The 26907-nt window shown below is 41.3% G+C and overlaps 1 protein-coding gene across 7 annotated transcripts in view; it reads right to left on the minus strand.

The window, feature by feature from the left end:
* The window catches only part of lpp (LIM domain containing preferred translocation partner in lipoma), a 192122-nt gene that overhangs the window by 38030 nt on the left and 127185 nt on the right, over nt 1-26907 (minus strand). For all 7 annotated transcript variants that reach the window (XM_078259864.1, XM_078259861.1, XM_078259863.1 and 4 more), the window contains one exon: nt 16904-17000. In XM_078259864.1, coding sequence (XP_078115990.1) covers nt 16904-17000 — 97 coding nt within the window. The remainder of the gene's footprint in view (nt 1-16903; nt 17001-26907) is intronic.

Raw genomic sequence — 26907 nt, forward strand, 5'->3', positions numbered from 1 at the left:
TCATTCCCCCTCTCTTTCCCCTTTCAAGTCTAACCTGTCCTACACAAATAAAGGCCTAAAATGCCAAAAACATAATCTTAAAAAAATAAATAAAAAAAAACTGACACGTCATAGTATGTGATGTCACATCATGACACTGCAAGTAATTAATCTGCAGTATTTTCTTACTAGTTTTCTTCTGACCTACATTCCAAAATATGAATATAAGATATTCAGTTTACTATCACAGAAGACAAAGGAAACACAATGAAGAAGCTGGAACCAAAACATTTTTTGGGCCTTTTTCCTTAAAAACACAAGACTTAATCTTTAACTGTTGCAGATTAATTATCTATCAATCAACGGTGATTAATCAACTAATCTAAGCTTCAGCTCTAAGCTCAAAGGAAATACATAACTTTATTTCATCCCAGGTCCCAGCGCTGTCTCCCATCATGCCAAGCGTTTTTCTGAGTACACTAGATGATGGGCTCCAAGGATAAAAAGTAAATCACAGTAATTATTACTGTAATGTGTCAGTGTGTGATTGGCCATAGTTCAATCTGTTGAACATTAAGCGGAAGGTTTTAGGATTCATGATTAAATTATGTGATGGTGAGGTATGTATGTAATGATGCTGATGAGGATTAGAAAAGGGTAATATAAACTACTAGCTGAAACCAATTGTTCATTTCATGTATCAGTTAATGTGCTCATTATTGTCTTGATTGATTAATCTGTAGAATGTGAGAAAAGGGTGAAGTCTTCATGTTGCTTGGTTTGGTCTGACCAGTGCTCAAACAAAACACAAAGCACTCTGACTGTGCACAACCCCCCCCAGCAAATATTCACATCTGAGAATATGAAACCAGAGAACCTTTGCTTTAAAACTGACTCGCACAACGAATTGATTATCACAGTTACTAGAGCAGATAATAAATAAATAACACTCAAAACTAAAATCATTAGATCTGAGAAAAGCCTTTTTAGTTACATTCATTCGGCTCGGGTGCTGCACCTAAACCTTATAATGGTAGGGAAAACCCTGTAATTAGTCTGTCCATTTTTTCAATTAATTGTCCATTGTTTAGTCCAAAAATGTCAAAAAGTAGTAAAACAGAATGTATATTATAATATCCATTAGCCCAAGGTAACATCTTCCAAATGCTTGCTCTGACTGACCGCCAATCCAAAACACAAATATATTCAATTTACACTGATCTCTCATTTATGAAGGTGAAAACTGGTGAATGTTTGGCATCTTTGCTTTATGAAGGACTTAAATGGTTAATCGATTATCCAAATTGTTATCAATTAATTGAGTTGTGAATTAAGTCAATATTTGAACCAACATAGCGTTTGAAGACTAAAGTTATCCCACTTGAACTGAAAGAATTGAACATGTTCTTTGTGTCACACATTCTAACCCATCAAGCCTTCTTCTATAAATATATATAACTATATCTTTCATTGTGGGGTGAGAAAATAATTCCACAAAATGTAAAAATGTAAAGCTTCTCAGTGCGTCTGGAACTTTTTTTCCTCAAACAGTCTTACTTATGATAATAGACAGAAGTGCAGAGGGTTTTACAATGCTTCACATCAATAACTTCACACGTCTGCGTCGGAAGCAAGCATTTTCAATTTTGAGACACTACTTCAATTGACGTCTTGAATAATACAGGACAGCAATTGAAGCAACATCGTATTTACCTCTGTGGAGATGATCGCAAATACTTTCGAACTATTTCAGCTGGGCATAAAGGAATCATGAAAGGCCTCACCGCTCCCCAGCGTCCCTTTGCACAGGGAATGGAACCAGAGTCTTAATATCAAAACTTCAAATAGTTCCTGTAGAACCAATGTAATGGTGACGGGGCGGGGGGTGAGTTCATTTACACTTTACTCGCTTTCTTTCCTTTTATTCCTTAACCCTCAGAAGTGTTCTTCTCTGTTACATCGAAAGTCAAAAGAAGGACTGAAGAGAAAATCTTTTCTTCTTTTCTCTTTTTTAAAGAAGCACATTCCCTGTGAGCTATAGAGGCTTAGAATGGTTAGACAATTTAATAATTGGATAAAAGGAAAAGATTAAAGAAGCCCTGACTCTGTTCCATAAATAATTGATTTCTAATGTATTTGTAGTGGCAGTGAGACGCTGTTGTTTGGGAATGGGGGATGTTGAGTGGCAGAACGCTTCAGATTTCCCTCAGTCTTTGCCTTCTTTGTGTTTTCACGCTGTGATATTGAAGCAGCATGAAAGGCAGAGAGGGAGCACACTTGCAGCTCAATTTGATCTTACATCGTCACAAATCAAAGATCGTGCATGTAAAGAAGGATCGCAAGGAACTTTTTTTGTGGGAGACCAAAACTTTTCACACTATGTTACTAAAAAATACAATTCTGCTGGTGCAACCCTTGCAAACCCCAAAGGCAAAGCCAGCAACTGTAGCTTGTATGCAAAACTAATAAAAGAACCACCAAATCCATTTTGGGACCGCAACTAAAGTTTTGTGCTTGGATTTAAATATCCAATAGATATGGTGGTAAAAACAGAAAACACTGGAGGACTGCATTAACACTAGGGCTGTCAAAATGAACGCGATAATAACAAGTTAACGCAAATTCCTTTTAACGCCACAAATGTTTTGACACGTGATTAATGCATGTTCTGTGATTTGGGCCTCGGACCACACCATAGTTAGGGAGGTCAGGAAGCGACTAAGCAGTAATGTTAACAGAAACCGTAAAGTGGTCCGTGATAACATCCAGGGGATCACCAAACCTGCCATCCGCCATCCGGTTTGCTACAGTTGGTCATCGTTTGGATTTTAACAGTTCTGATTCCAATTCCGGTTCTTATTGATTCTGTGAGGGGTGGAGCTAAAACGAGTCACATGCTTAATTTCACAGATAAGAGGAACATTTTATTTTGATTCAATGGTGATGTTTTACCTGGCTTCTTCAATATTAAAGGGGTGATAGAATGATTATATCGGGTATTTCACACTGTTCCTTAAGGTCTCCTAATAGGGTATGTAACATTGGTTGGGCTGAAAATGGCTATTTTATTAGGCCCTTAACCATCCTGTGAATATGGCTCTATTTGGAACAAGAGCTTTTCTTCCAAATATGGTATGCTCATGAATATTTAGATGAGCTGCGTGCTGATTGGTTTGAGTGAACCCCATAGAAACACACTGGAGACGAGACAGCAGGTCTCATATTTCAGACACTGCAAAGTTATATATTGTTTGTCTGCTATTTTGTTATTAAATTCACTTCTGAGACTTTTTAATGCGAGAAATCAACTATATAAAGCTCAAAGCTCAAAAATTGATGGCTAATTGCAAATTTGGTAAGACGTGTCGGACTTTAGGAGCTCCACACAGTCTGACGAGAAAGCAGCAACCTCCATACCCAGTGAAAGTCACCGTTTCTCGGTTACTGGACTACAGGGGCTCGGGGCTCCGCGGAGCTGGCTGGATGCCAGCTGCTGGCAGAACTAGAGTATATTTACAGTTTGAATTTCGTCACGTCACTTATATAACATCTACCCCAAGGTCTTATAAAGCTAACTTTATCCATCAGGGCCTCGGCATTTTGTAGTCCAGTAACCCAGAAACGGTGACTTTGCGCGGGTATGGAGCGCCGCGGGCTTCCCTTCGTGACGGAGATCCAGCTAGCTCACAGCGAGTCTATGAAGTAGGACACGCCGGGCGGCGAGGCAGCACCGGCCGCTGTCACGTAGCCTGCTGAGCTCCTGCTGAACTGCAACACACAGTCGGACAAAATTTGCAATTAGCCATCAATTTTGGTAAAACGGCCCATATTTGACCTCTACATAGTTGATTTCACGCATAAAAAAGTCTCAGAAGTGAAGTTAGTAATTAAATAGCAGATCTCTGGAGATCTGCGTGACCTAGCTAGATTCAGAAGATTAAGCTGACCTCAGGTCAGTGGTGTAGCCTATGCAAATGTTGGGGTGTGACAAAGACTAGGAGTTGAGATGCTTACGTACAACTTTTAGCATTGTTCAGATTCGCCCGTTTTCAGCGGCAGTTTCAAAATGTGAGTTTTGCAGAGGATAGGGGTATCAATGGGATTTTGAGCTTCTATGTATGTCCTATTTACCCTCCAAACTGTCGTTATTCAACTATGACAAGGTAAAATCGGTTTTGCATTCTATCACACCTTTAAATAAAGCCACACTTTAGAGCGCCGCTTAATGTGCTTCATGGCTGCTACACAACAAGCACCTGGAAGTACGGTGGCTACTACAGAAACCCAAACTTGCGCATGTTAAATTTGGAACTGATGATTGGATTCAAAACCACATTTTTTAAACGATTCCAAGTTGGAAACGGTTCTCGATGCCCAATCCTACCTAACATCGAGCACGCCAAGAGGACGGTGAGCGCCATGGATATGGTGTACGCTCTGAAGAGGCAGGGCCGCACACTGTAAAACTTCAGAGGTTAAACCTGATCCTGAATCACAAATAAAAGCCTCTTTTAGGAGCCACACACTTAATTTAAACAGAGACTTCCCATTCTGAGTAACAGGCTTTATTGTTCACATTTTTAAAGTGACTATATGTAACTTTTTAATGTTTCTGAAGCTCTGTCATTTTTCATACAATGGTCTTAAATGACCTGTAACAGCAAACGAGACTAACAGTGAAAAGAACACTATTTTTATATCGTTTTTAGGCCTCTGCCCGGGTTTGATTTTTCCTGCAAAGTCACAGAATAATTTACAGCAGGTAGACGGAGCTACAGTAACATGTTCTACAGGGTACAGAAGAACAACTGAAAGCTCAAAGGGAAAGTGAAAGACGACGGGCGATAACGCAAGTCACACTCGGTCGGGCTTTTAACAGATGGAGACAATTACAGGATTGTAAATGATTCAAAAATGTCCCTGAATTGGCCCTCAGGTATGTAATAAATCTATTTCATTCATAAAATAACTTTAGATTGCGTGATGTGGTTGTACGTTAGTAGCCAACATTAAATTACGCCCCCCTTCCATTTAGCGCAGACGTTTTATTCCTTTTAGTCCGTGTTTGTGTTGGCCTACTATTTTCTTTTCCCTTGTCCCCCTGTAACGTTACTTGTGTAAAGCGTCCTTGGGTTTCATGAAATGCGCTGTATAAATCTAAGTTATTACTAGGTTGGTTGCTACAACAAACTCTTAATGCTTAGAAAGGGTCTTTTGAATAGCAAGTTCAGTTTCAAAATCCTTCCAGATGGTTCTCTCGATAAGACTAAAGTTATGTGCATGTACTGTCGATGTGAACTGAGTTACTACTGTATTACACAGAGACTCAAATACCACGTGAGCATTAGAAACTTAAAAAATATTGACTTTAAAGTATATTTAGAACACATAAAAAATGCTTAATTATGGACATCATGTGATTTATCACGATGAAATATTTTAAGCCCTAATTAACACACAGATATGTGGCTACAGCTAATTATCTTGCTCTACTTCACATTTTTATCGGGCTTCAATTATGAATAAGTGTTTCCACTGATGCAGCATCCTTTTATTGTGACACTTTTAAAAAGGTGGGCCAAACAAAGGTACAAAGTTGTGATAACTTCCTCACACTTAATTAAAGAGATAAACAATAGGTCAGGGAGTGGTTAACAGCAGAAAATAAGTCTGTCGAACACATTAGGAGTGGAACTGCCAGCTAGTGAACTGCCAGAGGCCACGATTTGTGCACTGTTTCATCTCTTTCCCCTCTAGGTTAATCTACTTTGTTGCTTTAGATTGGCCTCCGTGTAGCCTGACAACGCTGTGGCCTTCAGTTGCCTTAGTATGACAAGAGAAATAGCTGTCATCGCTGCATTTCAATCTCTGAATGCCTCTTTCCTAACCCCTGCCTTTAATCTCATTCCCAATGTCAGCAAATAGCAATCTGCAGAACTGCTGCGGCGATGGTGGAGGATGGAGGATAGGCGAGCCTGTGCCACTAAGCATTACTGCTCGGCCTGTCAGGGCCCACGGCGGCGGAGCGAGGGGGACTGAGTGTAGGTTACATGTTTTGGAAGCAGGTTGGCAGGAGCGACATGGAGGGGTGCCAGGGAGCAAGCGGGGCTGGTGAATGGGGTGAAAGAGAGCGAGCAAGAGAGAGAGAGAGAGAGAGAGAGAGAGAGAGAGAGAGAGAGAGAGAGAGAGAGGAAAGGCAGGGAACAGGTGAGTGTGTGTGCAGCACAATATGTGGGCAAGCTGCAAGTTCAAAGCCTGTGTCTGTGTGTTTATATGCTGTTTATCCGTGCGCACCCGTGTGCTTGTAACTATTTCTGCGTTTGCGTGCATGGGCATGCCGATGTCTACTCATTCCTGAGGTCAAACGCTCACTCACAAATGAAATCTAGCAACGTGAGTGCCCCGAAGCCTCAGCTGGGCTCGCACGGCAGCTGATCTTGCAAGCCTCAGTGGAGCTGTCTCAACGAGGCAGGATAGCAAGCGCCGAGCCTGGCGGGGGAGAAAGGGGAGGGGAGGGAGGGAGAGCAGGGGGGAAGGGGGCGGTGGTGGTCACCTCGCGTGAACTGCTGCCAAAAAGCGAGCCTCTGTCGCTGGGAAGAGAAGCCCCATGCTGGCACGCTGCATCAGCTGAGAAACTAGAAAGCAGCATTGCGAGGTCAGCTGCAGTGCTGGGACAAGATAATGAGAGAACAGAAATGGCAAAGAGAACCCATAAACTATGCTGAAAAGAAAACAACTTTATGTTTTATGAAACTGCCCCCACTGCTCAAATATAATGACGTGTTGAAAACACCATGGGACCAATAACAATTAAGATAAGCAGAAAAACTGCTAAAATGTAATTCATAAAAGAATAAAGAAGAAAAGAGAAAAATAATTAAAAGCAGTTTAAACAGAAAAGCTGGAGGTTATTGTATCATTTCTTCAATCTGACATATTTGTAGATTTACAATCAAAGCAACATTATTTACATGAGAATAAAGGGTCTTGGAAGTCAAATCGGCAGCCTCACACTGACATACAAACAGCATCTCTCTTCTAAAGGCAGCTCTGGTGGATCATCCGTCACTATTGTGTTGTATAATCTTGTCTTTTGCAGTCGTACATTATAATCCACTGTAGGTGGTATAGTGATGCATGGGATTTAGACTAGTTGCCATGTCACCAGACTGACACATATGATGTCCCCCCCCACCCACCCGCCCCTGGGTGGTCGCTGACCTCCTTCTAGCAGCATTATGCTCTTCTGTCTCATAGTGATTGCTGAAACATACATACAGTATTCACAAAAAGTACAGCGCAGTACGACAAGGCCGCAACACTTTGCCACTGTGATTGGAGGACATTCTCTGATAGTGGAAGAGGAAACAGGCTTTTCAAGCTAAAGGGCCTATGAGGAGATTACTGTGGGGAAATAATTGCAGGCAGGTTCAAACTAAAATATACTGTGATCATAAAGGAAAAACAAACTATTCTATTCTCTAAGCAGGGTTTAATAAGCCTGACATCGCCGGACCAAATGGCAAAAGCGATTAGTCTGGAACCTCCATGAGGTGTTATCAACGGCCGTAGGCCAAAATGCCTCCGGACATACTTAGATAGACCTACTATACAGCCCCTGACAAAAGTCTTGTCGCTTATCTAAGTTGTAGGAACAACAAATAATAACTTGACTTGTAGTTGATCAATTGGAATCAGAAATGGCTTATATGAAAGACAAAGGCTTCTGGATTATGCGTATTATACCAAAATAAAGTCTTGTATCATTCATTGAGTTTTATCATTGAATTAGGACAGAAAGGTCAGATTTGACTTGGACAAAAGTCTTGTCGTGTCTTTAAATTATTCAACCAATCACAGATTAGAGCTTCACCTGTGACAAATACTGTAAGTAACACATTCCCAGGTGTGTATGAAAAGAACTCCAGCACACCAGACCTTCATGTGAAGTGCAACCTGACCTCTCACAACATGCCAAAGATTCAACCACAGACCAAGGTGCTGATCATCAAGAGCCTGAAGACCAAGTCTGCTGCTGAGGTGACAGACATCTTCAATGTATCCAAATGTCAAGTGGAGAGGATAAGAAAAAGATTTGAAGAAACTGGTGAAGTTCATGACAAGCCCAGGTCAGGCATACCCCGTAAGACAACTGTTCGAGGGGACCGTTTGTTTCTTCGACAGTCCAGGGCCAGCCCTTTTTCACCTGCAGCAGAGCTACATGAGAACTGGTCACCAGAAACCCCTGTATCTAGAACAACAGTTTGTCAAATTCTCTCACGCAGTGGTCTCCATGGCCGAATTAGGACTCGCAAACCAGCATTAAACAGAAGACAACAAACAAATCGTGTTGCATTTGAAAAGGCCCAGAACTTGGTGAAAGGATGGACAGTGGAAAAGTGGCAGAAGGTTGATTTTTCTGATGAATCATCCATTGAACTGCAGAATACCAGTTGGAACCCGCATGGACCCAAGATTCACCCAGAAAACGGTCAACTTTGGTGGAGGAAAAATCATGGTTTGGGGTTACATCCAGTATGGGGGAGTACGAGAGATCTGCAGAGTGGATAGCAACATCAACAGCCTGAAGTATCAACAAATTCTTGCTGCCCATTGCATTCCAAACCACAAGAGAGGGCAAATTCTTCAGCAGGATGGCGCTCCTTGTCATACTTCATCCTCCACATCAAAGTTCCTGAAAGCGAAGAAGGTCAAGGTGCTCCAGGATTGGCCAGCCCAGTCACCAGACATGAACATTATTGAGCATGTCTGGGGTAAGATGAAGGAGGAGGCTTGGAAGATGAAACCAAAGAATCTTGATGAACTCTGGGAGTCCTGCAAGACTGCTTTCTTTGCTATTCCAGATGACTTCGTCAATAAGTTATTTGAGTCATTGCCGAGACGTATGGATCTAGTTTTCCAAGCTCATGGGAGTCATACAAGGTATTCAATTCTTTTTCCTAATGAATCACCCTGACTTTACATATGCTCTGATGTTATTCATGTTTGTGTATTCAAAATCAAGTATAATTTCTACTGTACATTACTGTATTTTTGTATGCGACAAGACTTTTGTCCAAGTCAAATCTGACCTTTCTGTCCTAATTCAATGATAAAACTCAATGACTGATTTTCGACCAGTTTTTTTAAAAGACTTTTTATGGGCATTTTTGCCTTTAATGATAGGACAGATCAGATAAACACATGCATGCATCATTTCTTATGAATCTTTTGTGTTAGGGTGTGAATGGCGGACCCTGCCACTAACAATGAAAACTACTACTGTTTATAGAGAGGTAATTAAAGGATGTAAATGTATTGAATAGCGATTGCTAATAAAAAATACCAACCATACAGTAAATATTACCAAAAACGTGGTTTGATTTAATGACAATCTTAAGGATCAGAACTTTAAAGACCTTTTTTAAAGTACTTTGAGCGGCATCTTTTTGTATGAAAATGTATATAAAAGTATTTTCACATTGTACCTGCATGTTTCCAAGAGCTTTTGCTTTTTTTCCAATATACACATCAAACGAACATTAAAAATGAACCATAAAGATGCACCTTCATGCACTAAATAGAAACAGTTAGCTGTTTTGGGGGAGATGGTTGGCCAAAGGCATTTGGAGAGTGTGGAGGTGGAGCGTGGTGGGGAAGCGGGGTTATGGGGTGGGGTGGGGTGGGGGGGCAGCAGAAAGGTTTTACTTGACACACATTCTACTTGTTATGACATGTAAAGGCACATCTAAAAGCAAACTCCTAAGAGGTTGCTGAGGGCGACCTCAGTAATATGTAAATGAATTCCACCAGAGTATCTTAGAACATGCACAAAGCTGTCTAAACTGGAAGCCTATTAATACATTAAGTTATGATGCTCAGTTGTGTTATAAAGAAACAAGAGGCAGCTCCACAAGAGCGCACTGTGTGAACCTAAACTTCTTTCTGACCCACTTACCTTAGCTGATCTGTTCTGACTCCTCTGGCCTGTACTGTTACTGGCGCAACACCGCCATTTGTATCTCTTCCAAAATCATTTATGAACATTTCATGTGAGGTATCTTATAAATTATGAGGGCTCCTCCAGCTGACATTATGAGGGAAAATGGCAAAGCCTGCCTTTTCTTCTCGGCTCTTATCATAAAACAAAGGCTAGCTCAAACCAGGAGGAAAAGGCTTTCCCGACAGCTCAGAGTCCTGTGCCGAGTACACTATACCCAAATGAATCTCCCTGCTTATTTCCAGTGACTCTCTCTTTACCATCTGATAATAACATTACAAAAACATTTATGCCACTGCTCAAAAATCTCACTGAAAAAAAGGCATAAATATTGATTGGATATTAAAATTTCACATCTTTCTTAATTCTATGCGGTGGAATACTTAAAGTCTGGGATCGCATGGAAGACTTCTCAATTCTGATTTTGGTATTAAAGGAGAAATAAAAACAGATTCTCTGCGGTAGAATGAACTACACTGCATAAGTATCATCATCATCATTAATTGTAAATAATGCAAAGCATCAAATTCCTTTCAATTATTTAGCTTTATGTCCTGGTTTTTGGTTGACAGAAATGTAGTGATGACAAAATATTGTAAGTTCCTCTGATGCACAAATGCCGAGGCATCTGTACTGCGAGCTGAGTAGCTGTGTCTTATTAGATTTCCACAAACACAGTACACCTACGCACAACCTAAGTGGATTAAATATGACGGATGATGACATTTGGAGAAAAGGCTCTTTCAGATTACTCAAATCTAATCTGGAACTCTAAATCAGGACTAATCAGTTGCTTTTCAAAGAAGCTTCAATCATAGGAGGAATTTCTGGCTTCCTAACTGGGTTTCTCGCAAGAAAAGCTGTTCTTTTATAGTGCATCATTTTCAGGTTTTTTACAGTTTGAGAACGGCTGTTTTTTGTTGGCCTGTTTTGCCAAGAAAAAAGTCTTCAATGCTGTGACTGGTTTAATTTGATGGTTTGAAGTTGCTGTAAAAAAAAGAAGCATCATAATGTTGTGTAACTACAGATGGAGCTCCACAGAGGCTACTGAAACGTTTCCATGTGACATCACGGAGCCAAAGTGCAACGTTAATTCAATTCAATTAACCCCCTCTGGACCAATGAAAACCCACTACAGCGCTTTTAGATTAGAAGCTCATCAAAGACATTAGTGACACCAATAAAACTTTGTTATAGGAAGACAGTGATCCAGTCCGGTAGCGTGCTACAGATCGCAGCCCCACTTTGATTAATCTTGTTAATTACTAGCCTTAGGGTTTTAACAACTGCTAGCCCTCTTCACCCTGTACCCCACCAAAAAGAAAGAATAGGCTTGTGTCCTTAGATTCTTTGTAATTACAAAAAGGCTCATGCTCTGGGACTGATTATCCCCCAGCCCTGGATATACAGTAAAGAACATGGCAGACTAAAAAGTCCATTTTAACGTTACTGTGGTGGCTACACTGTGTGTACATTATTCAGCGGGGGAGGACGGGGGCTCTGTGGATTTGCAGAGCAGTGTGTGCCTGTGCTTGAACTCTCTCCTAATGAGTTCCTGCAGTCACCTCGGTCTTAGGCTCCTGCCCTCATCCTCGTTCAATCTCTCAGTCAATTCAGCTGTTGCCTTGTTTAACCACTAGATGACCCTCCCTCCCTCCATCCATCCATCCACGCTCCCTAACTGGCTCCCTCCCTCCCCCCTGCCCTCCACTCCGGTAACAGCTAGCCGTTGTCAGCTGGGGATGCACACGCTATCCCTAACTTGTTCTGGCTACCTCAGCTCACATATGACCCATTTCTCAACTCCCACGTCCTTGTTTTGCAAGCCGTCAGCCTTAAAGTTGGCAAATAGTGGCATCTGCATGCATGGTATGGCAGTATTCAAAGAGTTCAAGCCATGGCTGCGTCGCATACACATTCACCCAAAAAATGAGGCCAACAAGGCTTTGACGGCCATTCCTCTGTGAAATGACTACACTTTGCTAAAGCCAGCAGATCCATTTGACCTATGTCTAATGTGGACCAATTAAGGTCTTTACGTCAGTGTGCACCAATGTGAAGACGAACAACACTTAATACCGGTTAAATACATGTCCCTGTAGCTATAATACACCTACACATGCTATCATAGTGTGCTGTGTGATTATGTGCTGATATAAAGCCTGCTCCAGAGCCCTATTGAATGTATTGAGTTAGGTATCTAATGGGCATGGGAATTAATTCCAGGGCAAAGGGGATTAAAGGCTAGAGACGAGCGCAGCAGAGGGGATGGCACTCGCTGGCAGCAGAGGGTACAGAGGGCGGAAAAATAGAAATGAAATAGAAATGCACAGAACCCTTCTGTTTTGAATCCTATTTTGCAAAATAGTATTGAAATTGGTATTTTGTTTAAGCCTGGCAGTTTATTTATATATATATATATATATATATATATATATATATATATATATATATATATATATATATATATATTTATTTTCATTGAAATGAGAACAAAATTAAATATTACGTGCTACAGAGAAAAAACTAATTGGAGAGAAATACTGTAAAAAAAATAAAGCTGGACAATCAAACAAGATAGTTTTATCAAAATCAGAATGTTTCATCTGTCCAAAGCCTTCATTTCTCATTCTCATTATACCCCAAGCCTTATCCTTTGATCACACTGTTATAGTTCTGACACTCTACCTTGAGGACTGCTTCCCAGACTGGGAGATATGCTGCTGTGTCTACACTTGGAAATCAACAGATAAGAAATACCAAGAATACTAGGTTAACCTGGTCTGTATCATACACACCTGCAGCATGTTTCTAAAAACATTTGTGATAAAAAACTAACTTTGTGGGTCACTGGGTGGGCTAATCTAGGAAACCTTATGCCAGTTTTTATTCTATTAACCCACTATCCCACATTGTTTGATTTCTAAATGTGGCATGGTTTTGTAGTACAAGCAGTAGTTTTGGACACATTTCTCCACACTGTTTGTTCTTCCTTTCAGTCACACAAAATGTCACAGTGAAAGGTGACACAGTGAGAGCTCCTAATGAGATCATACTACCTGTGCTAATGTCTTCACAACCGCTGACTCATGTGATCATTTTAGCCCCTTTGCTCTCACCTATGGATGTGCCACATTGTGAAGTGACTGTTGTTGTGTCAGAGACGCACAGTAGAGGATAGATGACCGCTAATACGCAGCAGAAATGATCATATACTTTTGTTTGGTAGACTATGAACCCGCTCTAAAGCCAAACATCAGCGTATAAATCAGGGAGCACCCCCAGTATAGTCTCGCATTGGCAGACCTTCCTCCATAGAGCTGCAGAGGAGGGTCTGTCTAGTCCACACAGCATTCCCGGATGGGAGAAAAACGTGCTCTGGTTTATTGTCATTTCTTTAAACCAATCACAATCGCTAAGCGCCGCAAGGAGCCCAGTTGCCGCTGCAAAATAGCCTCGGAAAGGAACTTGTTTTGGTGGAATGTGTACATTCAAAAGTAGTTTTAGTCGTGCAACAGAAAACTCAGATTGGACAGATAGTCTAGCTAGCTGTCTGGATTTACCCTGCAGAGATCTGAGGAGCAGTTAACCATAGTCCTCACAAATCCACCAGAGGTTAGAACGCCAACACAAAGAAAGAGGAAGCAATGGAGCAATCCCGGAAGTGGAAGGTCGTGGCTATAGACTACCCTCAGTACAACACAGAGCAGGCCCATATCGCTACAACATGTGATACATAACAGGCACAGGGAAAGTGATCCTATTACAATGTGGCAATAAGAAGCGAGAGCAGGAGGAGGCTGAGATGGAGGAAGAAATCAATTAGTAACATCCAACAAGCAGCAGGTCATTATGAGTGACTGAGAGCGCGTTAGATTATAAAGACCCCCACACTCTCTCTGTGATAGTCCCGCATTGCCAGACCTATCTCCACAGCGGTGCGGAGTAAGGTCTGGCTACACCACACATACATTCTGGGATAGGTTGTTTGCATTTTTTAAAACCAATCACAAGCGTCTTGGGCAGCGAACAAACATTTGCACCCGGCAAAAGAAAACGGCACATACAATATTAAATTAATTTAACTGTTGACACAATCCAGTAATGTGAGGTATTTAAATGAGCTGATACATGGTTAAACCTCATTTGCTCTGTCCATAACTATCCTCTCCAATCAGTCCCAAAACCTCCCAGTTAGAGAGGAAATGTCATTAACATATTCTTTGTAAATCTTTACAATCATTCCCCAAAAGAACCAAGCAGGTCTGCCTTGTTGCACCGTCCAAATTGTCTTCTCAGTCCTTCCAGAAAAATGTGGAGTTTTTTTGTGATTGTTGCGGGCAAAAATCCATGATTATGCGGCATGTTTTCGTAAAAAATGCGATGGAATATGCGGGATATTTATGCAATTTTATGCGATGAAAATGCGGCCCCCCCCGCATAAATATGCGGACTTTGGCTGATTATGCATTGAATTATGCGATCGCATAATTGCATTTTTCTGGAGGGACTGTCTTCAAAACTTGCCATTTTCAGCGTGTAGTTTGCCAGCTCAAAGTTTGTTGTTGTTTCCTGAAGCGAACAGAGTTTGAGAACGGCAACACACAGAGAGCAGAAGGTGAGGGACGGATGTCATGCAATTCTGGAAATGTACTTCAGTTGATCCAGACTATGGTATATGTAATCAGTGCTGTGCAGGGACTATTATATTAGACTACAGTGGCTCTGGAAGCTTTAGATGAAGATTATAACCTGTAGGATTCATGTCATTACTTCCTCTTGAGCCTTTACACAATCCAATACGTCTTTGCTTAATTGTTTTTTCTTTAACCAAACTAGGATATACAGCGGCACTCATAAGTTTATGAACCCATGATAAAGTTGACTAAAACGAGGAATAAAAAAAAAAATCACTTTTTGGAAATTGATCTTAATGCCTCAATTAAAAAAAATCCAACCTTTAAGGACACCAATTTTCTTTGTGAATGACTAATGTATCGTAAATAAATAAATGTTCTTCCTTAAAATACAGGGGGCATAAGTCAGTACACCCCTATGTTAGATTCCCATAGAGGCAGGCAGATTTTTATTTTGAAAGGACAGTTATTTCATGGATCCAGGATACTATGGATCCTGATAAAGTTCCCTTGGCCCCCCCACATCATCACATACCCTTCACCATACCCCCACATCATCACATACCCTTCACCATACCCCCCCACATCATCACATACCCTTCACCATACCCCCCCACATCATCACATACCCTTCACCATACCCCCCATCATCACATACCCTTCACCATACCCCCCATCATCACATACCCTTCACCATACCCCCCCATCATCACATACCCTTCACCATACCCCCCCCCCATCATCACATACCCTTCACCATACCCCCCCATCATCACATACCCTTCACCATACCCCCCACATCATCACATACCCTTCACCATACCCCCCCCATCATCACATACCCTTCACCATACCCCCCCCCCATCATCACATACCCTTCACCATACCCCCCCATCATCATACCCTTCACCATACCCCCCATCATCACATATCCCTTCACCATACCCCCCATCATCACATACCCTTCACCATACCCCCCATCATCACATACCCTTCACCATACCCCCCCCCCATCATCACATACCCTTCACCATACCCCCTCATCATCACATACCCTTCACCATACCCCCACATCATCACATACCCTTCACCATACCCCCCCCATCATCACATACCCTTCACCATACCCCCCCCATCATCACATACCCTTCACCATACCCCCCATCATCACATACCCTTCACCATACCCCCCCATCATCACATACCCTTCACCATACCCCCCATCATCACATACCCTTCACCATACCCCCCATCATCACATACCCTTCACCATACCCCCCCCATCATCACATACCCTTCACCATACCCCCACATCATCACATACCCTTCACCATACCCCCCATCATCACATACCCTTCACCATACCCTCATCATCACATACCCTTCACCATACCCCCCATCATCACATACCCCTTCACCATACCCCCACATCATCACATACCCTTCACCATACCCCCCCCCCATCATCACATACCCTTCACCATACCCCCACATCATCACATACCCTTCACCATACCCCCACATCATCACATACCCTTCACCATACACCCACATCATCACATCCCCTTCACCATACCCCCCCATCATCACATCCCCTTCACCATACCCCCATCATCACATACCCTTCACCATACCCCCACATCATCACATCCCCTTCACCATACCCCCCCATCATCACATCCCCTTCACCATACCCCCCCATCATCACATCCCCTTCACCCTACCTAGAGATTAACATGGTTTTATTTCAGTTAGTCTAATAGCTGGTTTGATTTGCACTGAGAGATGATTTTATGGAAAGTACCCCATGTCAATTTGACTTATGCCCCCTGTATTTTAAGGATGAACATGTATTTATTTACGATGAGTTCTATTTATTTAAAGCTATAGTGCGTAGTTTCTGTCTCCCCCATGAGGTATTCTAAGTACAACAACACTGTCGGTGCATCCACATGATACAAGCCTTCCTCTACTACTTCTTGCTTTTTCACAGATTATTTTGTCTGTACGCCCTCTGGTGTTTCGGAGAATACTGCAACGAACAATGCGTTGAACATAAACGTCTCCGTGCATGCTTGTAGCATGCGCGCCGTCTCTGGCGTCCCGCTTACTGTGTCGTGCTCAAGTATACCCGACGCTTAAATCATTACAGTGTGACACAATACCAGGACCCTTAAACCAAAGCAGCTAAATGGAATTCAGTGATCATTCATTTCAATGTCTACACCTACTGTGGCTTCACAGCTAATGCTAACACAGTGTGTATGAGATGAGCCATCTTTCTTACCAAAATATTCTTCAGATGGTGGGTTGTCCATGTCAAACAGCATCTTCTTGGTCAGGCGCTCCAACTCATCCTCAGGGTGGGCCATGTGAACACTGCCCTAAGAACCAGGAACACAGGAACATAGTTATGATTCGCAAAGCAGACCGAGGTAACAAATAACATTTCAGCAGCTTCTTGCATTTATTTCCATCTCACTGAAGAATTTCCCCTGTGGTCGATGCCATACAAATGCTGCTTAAAAGGCAAAGAAAAAGTGCAAGGTTGTATTGCTTAACAGAATACGTCCACATTCAAGTTAAAGATTCACAAAAACCTAACTTCAATAAATCAGGATGAAGCCCTCTCAAGGTCTAACAACACACATTCCCAGTAATTAAAATGCAGTGGATGGTCTGAGATATCTGACCCTGGCTCAGGCCCCAGTGGTGTGCAGCCCAGAAGGTTGTGCAGATCCTTCTGTGCAATACAAGCATGGGTGGAAAAAAAACGGTGACCCTGACTAATCCTTGTATTTTGGAAAATAATGATAACAGAAGATACTTTTTAAGTCTTGTATATTTGGGTGATAGGTCAGGAGATAGGTATTTAGTCGTACTTGGAGCAACAACAAAAAAATTCAGACGTGAATGGTGTTGAGGCCTAATCTGTAGGAGATTTCACAAGGATGACATAACTCTCTGAAGATGCCAATTCCTTCCTTTCCTTGTGAGCGTGCCCTCCCTCTTATCATGCAGTCTCTGACATCTACCTGCTGTGTGTGGGTGTGTACGGGGCTAACGTGTTGTGCCTGACATTTTCTGCCAATCATCAACAGAGCGGCAGAATACAGCCCCCCGACCACCCCCCCCAATCCCGTCACAGGTGTGTGTCCTTTGCAGACACCCTGGAGGCCTGAACTTGACTTTTTTCGTGCTGCGAGGCTAAGCGTCTGAGCATTTTATTATTTATTTTTTTAAGAAATCAGTAACACTCGGATGCCCATCCCTAGATCTGTGACCGGCTGGATCTTTACAATAGATTTGATTTTCAATATGGTAACACGGGCCGAGATCTGAGCTGACCTTTGAGGTGTTCCTAATTGTGACATCTGGGAGCTGGGTGGGTGTTTCACGACCGGTCTGGCTTTGTACCAATTTATCCAAGGTTTACTGTGTCACATAAAGGAATCAGACTTGCCAATAGGAAATTGAGTGAAATAATGTTTTTGTATTCAGAATGAAAGAGTAATGCCAGATCTTCTGGCATTATTGATGGCTATATTTGTATGCACAGTAATTCTTAATGAATTTGACACATTGTAAGTATCATTCAAGGTTTCAAGAATATAAATAAGGTTGGTTTAATTTCAACAGTAAATTAAAAGTGGTAATGCAATTGTACAGTAGGATTGGTGTGAGAAACATGCAATGGTCTACTGAGTTTATTTCCATAGACGGTGAGAAATGCTGAGCTCTGATTACTGTCCACTATGTATCAAGGAGCGTCTAGGACTTTATGATGCATGACTTTTGCTGGGCCCGGCTCAGGATGCAGCGGGCTGATAATAGAAGCCCAAACAGAAGGCCTCATTAACTCTGAGGGATCGACACGTTGGACGTGCAAATCTTTGTGCTGCACCGAAGTGCTCTCTCTGCAGCTGGGCCTAAGCTCTTGGATTCCTCCTCAGTCACTCAACCATAAACTGCCAGCATCACATAATGGAGGATTAGGTAGAGATGAAAGGAACATTCCTCGGTTATTGGATATTCAACTCAAATTACATCTTTACATCTGACCTTTTTTTAATAATACACAATGGTCAGCGGAGGTGTACATGGAGGGGGTTGAATTCTAAGACAACAACAGTGGGGCAAATAAGTATTTAGTCAGCCACCAATTGTGCAAGTTCTCTCACTTAAAAAGATGAGAGAGGCCTGTAATTTTCATCATAGGTACACTTCAACAATGAGAGACAAAATGAGAAAATAAAATCCAGAAAATCACATTGTAGGATTTTTAATGAATTTATTTGCAAATTATGGTGGAAAATAAGTATTTGGTCAATAACAAAAGTTCATCTCAATACTTTGTTATATACCCTTTGTTGGCAATGACAGAGGTCAAACGTTTTCTGTAAGTCTTCACAAGGTTTTCACACACTGTTGCTGGTATTTTGGCCCATTCCTCCATGCAGATCTCCTCTAGAGCAGTGATGTTTTGGGGCTGTCGCTGGGCAACACGGACTTTCAACTCCCTCCAAAGAGTTTCTATGGGGTTGAGATCTGGAGACTGGCTAGGCCACTCCAGGACCTTGAAATGCTTCTTACGAAGCCACTCCTTCGTTGCCCGGGCGGTGTGTTTGGGATCATTGTCATGCTGAAAGACCCAGCCACGTTTCATCTTCAATGCCCCCTGGCGGTGTAGTGTGTTACTGATGGTAGCCTTTGTTACTTTGGTCCCAGCTCTCTGCAGGTCATTCACTAGGTCCCCCCGTGTGGTTCTAGGATTTTTGCTCACCGTTCTTGTGATCATTTTGACCCCACGGGGTGAGATTTTGCGTGGAGCCCCGGATCGAGGGAGATTATTAGTGGTCTTGTATGTCTTCCATTTTCTTATAATTGCTCCCACAGTTGACTTCTTCACACCAAGCTGCTTACCTATTGCAGATTCAGTCTTCCCAGCCTGGTGCAGGTCTACAATTTTGTTTCTGGTGTCCTTTGACAGCTCTTTGGTCTTGGCCATAGTGGAGTTTGGAGTGTGACTGTTTGAGGTTGTGGACAGGTGTCTTTTATACTGATAACAAGTTCAAACAGGTGCCATTAATACAGGTAACAAGTGGAGGACAGAGGAGCCTCTTAAAGAAGAAGTTACAGGTCTGTGAGAGCCAGAAATCTTGCTTGTTTGTAGGTGACCAAATACTTATTTTCCCGAGGAATTTGAAAATAAATTCATTAAAAATCCTACAATGTGATTTTCTAGATTTTTTTTCTCATTTTGTCTCTTATAGTTGAAGTGTAACTATGATGAAAATTACAGGCCTCTCTCATCTTTTTAAGTGGGAGAACTTGCACAATTGGTGGCTGACTAAATACTTTTTTGCCCTACTGTACCTGCAGAAAAAGAATAGTCTGTACAATATTCTAGAGCTGCAAAGATGAATCCATTAGTTGTCAACTAGTCTCTCATTACCAGACCCTCCTCCACAGCGCTGTGGAGGAGTCTGGCTAGTCCACACAGTATTCCGGGAAGGAAGAAAATATGCTCTGGTTTATTATCATTTCTTTAAAACAATCACAATTGTCTTGGGTGGCGCTAAGTGCCAGACGGAGCAACGGTGCCTCTGCTAAATAGTCTCAGGAAGGAACTTGTTTTTGTGGAACATGTGGACGTTCAAAAGTAGTTTTAGTCGTGCAACAGAAAACTCAGATTGGACAGATAGTCTAGCTAGCTGTCTGGATTTACCCTGCAGAGATCTGAGGAGCAGTTAACCATAGTCCTCACAAATCCACCAGAGGTTAGAACGCCAACACATAGAAAATGGTAGGTAACGAGCATCCGGCCGAAAATGAGGGACATCAAGCGGAATTTCCATAAGAACAAGAGCAATCCCGGAAGTGGAATGTTGTGGATATAGACTAATTTTCAACTATTAAATCAATTGGCAAAATTCTCTGATTCCAGCTTCTTGAACATTAATATTTTCTAGTTTCTTCTCTCCTCTGTGACAGTAAACTGAATATCTTTGAGATGTGGACAAAACAAGACATTTGAGGACGTCATCTTGGGCTTTGGGATCCACATTTTTCACAATTGTCTGACATTTGATAGATCAGACAACTAATCGATTAATTGAGAAAATAATTGACAGATTAATCACTAATGAAAATAATTGTGAGTTGCAGCCCTACAATATTCATACACCATAAAGAAGTGCTTATGTTTGTGTGATTGTGCTTACAATCTGCTCGTTATGCCCGTGTTGTTTCTTTGAGACAGTGAAGAGGACGATTTAACACCGTTAATCTTAGCTCCACATCAAAAGCACATTGGAGAGGGAACAAAATGCTACTATTACCAGAAACAGACTTTTGACTTTAAGCTTCATTTATAGCTTATCCACTCTTTGACACCCTGCAGCAATGCACTGCCAGAGAGTTTAAAGCACCTTGTTAGGGAGTCTTTTGTGACAGCACGGAATAATTTTTCACTTGAATAAGAGAAAGAAATTGCTTCCCTGCATGCTTTGTGATTGCTTCGCAGTTCCTGTTCAGCTTTTCAGAGGCAACAATAGAAATCATACACCAGCTATACGTACTGCAGACATGATTTTTCAGTTACATCTGGCTCAGTTCAGTAAATTGTTTGCCTATGCCCTCAGGACACCCAGCCGCACTTTCATTGAAGTTAGGGCTTAAATCTAGACGACTGGGTTAACAGCTACACCTATTTTCCACTGTTTTACCAGTATGTTGAGACATAGTTTCAGGTCATCTGCTTTCAGTTGTAATACTCCTGAAAGACCATCAAATGCCATCCACTTGACCAACCGTTATTAAATGTGAGACCACTTCAAATCAAAAGCAACAATAACATCTGTAAGTGACCACTGCTGCGTGCTACCTGATACAGCATGACGGTGAAAGGTGAGCAGACAAAGCAGAGTGTGGGAGCGAATCACTGCCCCACTGCCACATCTATAAATACAGCTGTGTGCGCCACCCACTGTGGAATTGGCATTGTGTCAGAACTGATTAAGTGAGGAGTGGAGTGGGGCGGGGTGGGGGGGGGGCGCTCACCTGATGCCCTGACAGCATCGCGTCCCACTGAGGAACCAAACCTCAGGCTCTGTCTTTCCTGCTTCAACTGCAGTGATAGAGAGTGAATGGGAGAGCCAACTGTTCTCAGAGCATCTGACTTACAAGCTGGAACTATTTACATTCCATCACCTACTATGGTATAGGGGTGGGGGAAAAATCAATACAACATAGTATCGCGATATTTTCCGTGGCAATACGGTTACACAGTATACTGATACACAGACGCCAAGTATCGATCTATTATTATTTATGTGTTGGTCAGTTTTCTGCTTGACAATCCCATTTTGCAGCAAAAATTGAAGTGAAATGAACAAACAGAGAAATGTATCTTTTTAGATAAAACACATGTTGACAAAGTTTTCTTTTGGGGACATCATTTGAAATAGGGAAAAAATTTAAGTTGGAAAAAATGTCATAAATTCCATATATATATATATATATATCGCAGAATATGTATTTTTGAAATCAGAAACCAAAAACATTTTTTGCATTTTTATTTATTCGTTTTTTAATTGAAACGAAAATCAAACATGCTATTTCTGTTTGATTCTTGGTTCAAATGAAAAAACAAACTATCAAAACGTACACGGACCCATTTGTAAATTACAGACAGTGCAACCAATCAGGACGAGGATCAGTGTCCAATATGTACCTAACCTTTCCTGTAGTGAAATGCTGTCGCGTTGTGAAATTAGCTGTCGCGTTGTGGGATTTGCTGTCACGTTGTGGCATTTGCTGCCGTGGTTTGCACTTCAGGGCCACCGTACATTATACTACAGCCAACAACAACACACCATACTCTCTGCATCCTTCACAAACAAACCTTTTTCACTTTTGTATAGTTTATTATTACTGCTTTAATAGATCAATTGTTTGTTTGTGTTCCTTTAATTGTAAAGTGCACTGAGACCATGTTTAATGATGATTTAAATAAAATTTGAATGACTGATTGATTATTTCTCTCCCATGCTTCTTCGGTGGGACGGACTAAGACGCGAGGGAGGGAAGCAAGTGAAGGAAACTGGGATGCAATTTAACCCTGCCAGATCATGGTCCAGCCAAAAAAGGGAGAATTCAAATTTCAGTTGACCTTTTGAGGAATCATAAGCTGTATCCTCATATTTAGGCCAGTGCTGTTTTTTTGCACAGTTCAAAAGCAACGTGTGACGACAATGAGATTGAGAGCCACTGCATAAACAGCACTACCCACTAAGCGGGAAGTGATAACCAGAAGGGGAAAAGTACAAGCGCTGTAGAGAGAGCCCAATGAAAGACAGCTGCTAAACAACACTAATCTGCGTCTCTAAACCTGCAGTCATCCATCAGCTGTGTGTTGCTTTTGTTTTACTTACTGTAAACCAAATACTGCACCTTAAAACAAAAAGGCAATTGTCTTACCTTTTACAATAGCTTAACATTTCCTGCACGATCAGCACAAACTAAAGAAAGACATAATCACTCAGACATATTTATCCACAGATTAAAACGATGATGGACTTTACAAAACAAAATGCTCCTTAGTGTCAATGGAGCTGCAGCTTTAACTCAGGCTTTTAAAAGAGCTCTCAATCTGACATCCTGGCTTTTTGTCTCTCCCTAAATCGCAATGCTATCATTTGAAATGGACACAGAGCATTTGAAAGGGAAATGGCTTATTAAAATAATAATCATAATCATAATAATAATAATAATAATAATAATAATAATAACAGCAAATGGACCATTGCATTAGTTAGGGTTCATGAGGGATTGGAATTTTATATTGGATTGGAATATCTAAAAAAAGCATTTGTTGCCGCAACACTAAATGAGTGATTATAGCAGCTTAGGCGACTCTGTTTTACCAAAACAATGAAAGGATTGCTGGATCAGTCCCACTATCCGTCCAGTGAGCTAGTGTGCGTTCGTGTGTGTGTGTGTGTGTGTGTTGGTGGGTGTTTTGAGGAGAGGGGGGGTACAGCATGTTGTGTGTCTGGAATCAATGGGTGCGATGTGTGCGTGTTTTTTTTTTTTTAAGAAAATGTGTTTATTAAGAGCCATCAATTTCATAGTGGATAGCTTTATCTGGTATCATACTGCAGAGACCCATTTTCTCAACTGGCTTTGAAAGCCAGAGGAACGCATTTTAATAGAAACCTCGGAGAGCACGTCATTACTGAGATTCAGTCTTTTAAGAATGACCGGACAGAAATTAGAGTTGTATTCATTAAAGTACAAAAGGACTTTAGAGTGAGGATGTGGCAGGTATTCCACTTCAAATAAAAGAGGTTTGCCGGACAAAAATAATATTTGAGGGAAAGTTGCTTTGTCATTTTTCTGGCAGCTGCATGTTTAATTGAAGCATTTGTTAAGTCTGCCAAAGCAATCACATGTCAGTGGCCTTATGTAACCCAGCTGATGAATGTGCTGCGTGTGATGTTAAAGAGGTTATGAGTAATCGGTAATGCATTACACTTTGAGAAAGAACGATCACAGCGCTGCAAATTAAGCTCAAGGCCACCTTCTGAGGAGGCACAGATAAAGTATACATTCTCTCCAAACAAAATAGGTCATGCTGTTTCAGCTCCAATTAAACGCAAACTAAAAAAAATAACAGTCAACTGTAGAGCAGCTGTGTACAACGCAGCCAACGATAATTAAAAATTAACCAATTCCATAATTGACATTTTCCGCAGCCATTTAAATCTTTGCTGTAAACTGAATTCATATGAAAGTGATGCATTTCAGAGTGTTCGCAGGAATGTAATGTATGTAGAGGGGCCTTTCAATGTTTGTAAGACTGTGCGTGTGTAAAAACTAGGTCATCTGTTCGGAACTGACACATCCCCCTGCAAACAGATATTTGAAAATCGGAGTGTAGAGAGGGGAGCCACAAGCAATGTGAAAGAAAGAAAAAAAAATCCCAACAGCAACAACAAATGATTGCACAAATTGGTGGGATGGAGATAAAATGTATTTGGCGTCTCTTTGTATACCATTACAATCCCATGAATGTAGCAAAACACCAGATTACACAGGATGCAGGTTTCCCTGGTTTGGGTTAGAGCTCAAAGTACTTCCCTGCCGTTTCCTCATGTGGTAGCAGGGATCTATATTTAAACACATGTGGTGGACATAATGACGACTCATACAGGTTATGCCTTTAAATCGATGTATTGGCAACCTGCACTTCCCTTTTGTAATACACGGTGTCGTCCATCTCCTGTGTAATTTTTCCTCCTGACAAACCATGATATATCCTTCTCCTTTTCCACCTTAACAACTACATGGGTTTTCTGAATGACACCCTGAAGGATATCATTTGACCAAACGCTACCACTAAAATGCTGGGGCCAACAATACACAAAGCCTGATCCGCTGAGGGAGGCTTCCTTGATGAGAAAGAAAAAAAAATGTTTAGAAAGTGCACACGTTTCATGGACTCTGAGCCAGTGGGCGGATAAAAGAGTCCTTTTGTGGAAGAGGAGGATGTTAAGAGGGCAGAGAGGAATCTAGTTTCAGCAACAGTCAAAAACAAAAACGGAGAAAACTGAGAGAGGACACAGAGAGGTGTTGAACAGACAGGGGGACCGGGGGGGGGGGGGTTTGTTTTGGGTCTCTGTGGTCATTTGGCGTCTCTTTGTAGTTGGTTTGTGTCTCTTAGTTGTAGTTCTAGATCTCTTTATCACATAATTGTGGGCCGTTACTATCACCATATCTGTGTCTAAAACGTTGGAAAAGCTAGAGCAGATAATAAATAAATAACACTCAGAAAGCTTATTACAAACAACTAAAAAAGTATTTTAGTTACATTTATTCGGCTAAGGTGCTGCCCAAAACGGCGCCGGTGCTGCACCTAAACCTTATAATGGTAGGGAAAACCCTGAACTCAGAGATCTTCAACAGGGGGGCCGGGACCCCTAGGGGGTCCTCAGAGTTACTGCAGGGGGGGGCCACCAAATTATTGTTCATTATTTTTCAGTTTTTTCAAATATTTTCATGTCTTAACATGAATCCAACATATCTTTATTAGCAAATACAAATCAGTCTATTTGTGAAAAAACACACTGATGATAGTGTGGCTTACTGGCCTATAGTAAGGTATCATCCACAGATGCAGTTAATCCTAAAGATCACATTTAACATTAAAACATGATTTATAAAATCATCAACAGTTTACATTTTTTATTTTAATAGCTATTCTATGCACTAAAAAGGTATATATTAAGTCTTTAGGCCGCCCACATGTTATTGTAGGCCCAGTTTAATATGCAACTTCATTTTATACAATATATGTAGTAGGGGGTCTCTGATCTGTCTCTCTCTCTCTCTCTCTCAGTTCAGGAGTCCTTGTCTTAAAAAACATTGCAGACCCCTGATTTAACTTATATAACTTTATTCACACTATCACAAAAATAACTTCATATAATTAAAAATTTTACACATTTAAATGTGTTAGCAACATTGTCAAAATACAGCTACTACATAGATTCATTTGTTGTTGTCATGTGACTTGGAGTGAATGCAGGGAGGTCATTAAATCCATCACCCAGCGTGCCACAGTTTCATTTTATTAAACACATTTAAAGCTGCAGAATAATCCCAGTACTGCAGGATACATCTGCATCGCTTCACTACAGGCCAGTAACGAGAGGTTGAAAACGAGAAAATAAACAAACTGCTCAGACATTTTTAGATTGCCGGGGCTCACTGAACTGCAATGACAGGTATCGATCCAGCCAGTTATTTACCAGCCATGCTGTTCATCTCAGAAGGGGCCAGAGGAGAGGAGGGTGGCAGGGCCTATTATTTATGAGCGGTTATGTGACAAACACGTCTGATCTACTGACGGTTACCACTGGCCTTAGGAACCGGCCAATCACCAAACGCACAAAAAAACAACAACATGAGAAGACAACACAGCCCTTTATTTAAAACCAACATTACTTGATGCAAGTGGCAGCCTAGTGTTTATTTAATTTCAAATCATATTACTTTGTAAGTTTTTGTAATAATTATAATAAGAATTAGAGGGGTAGATATTGTTGTTTAGAATCACTGTGAATGAAGTGAAGTACAAAAACCAAAATCCATAAATTAGTCAATTTCTTTCAAATGTATATCTCTGCCTCTCCAGAGATGTATGACCTCACATTAGCACTAAGATGGTCATACACTCCTCAATAACCACTTATTAAAACTGGACATGTGAGTTCTTCCACCGCGACG

The sequence above is a fragment of the Sander vitreus genome, chromosome 9, assembly GCF_031162955.1.
Source record: "Sander vitreus isolate 19-12246 chromosome 9, sanVit1, whole genome shotgun sequence".
In the NCBI taxonomy this organism is placed as follows: Eukaryota; Metazoa; Chordata; class Actinopteri; order Perciformes; family Percidae; genus Sander; species Sander vitreus.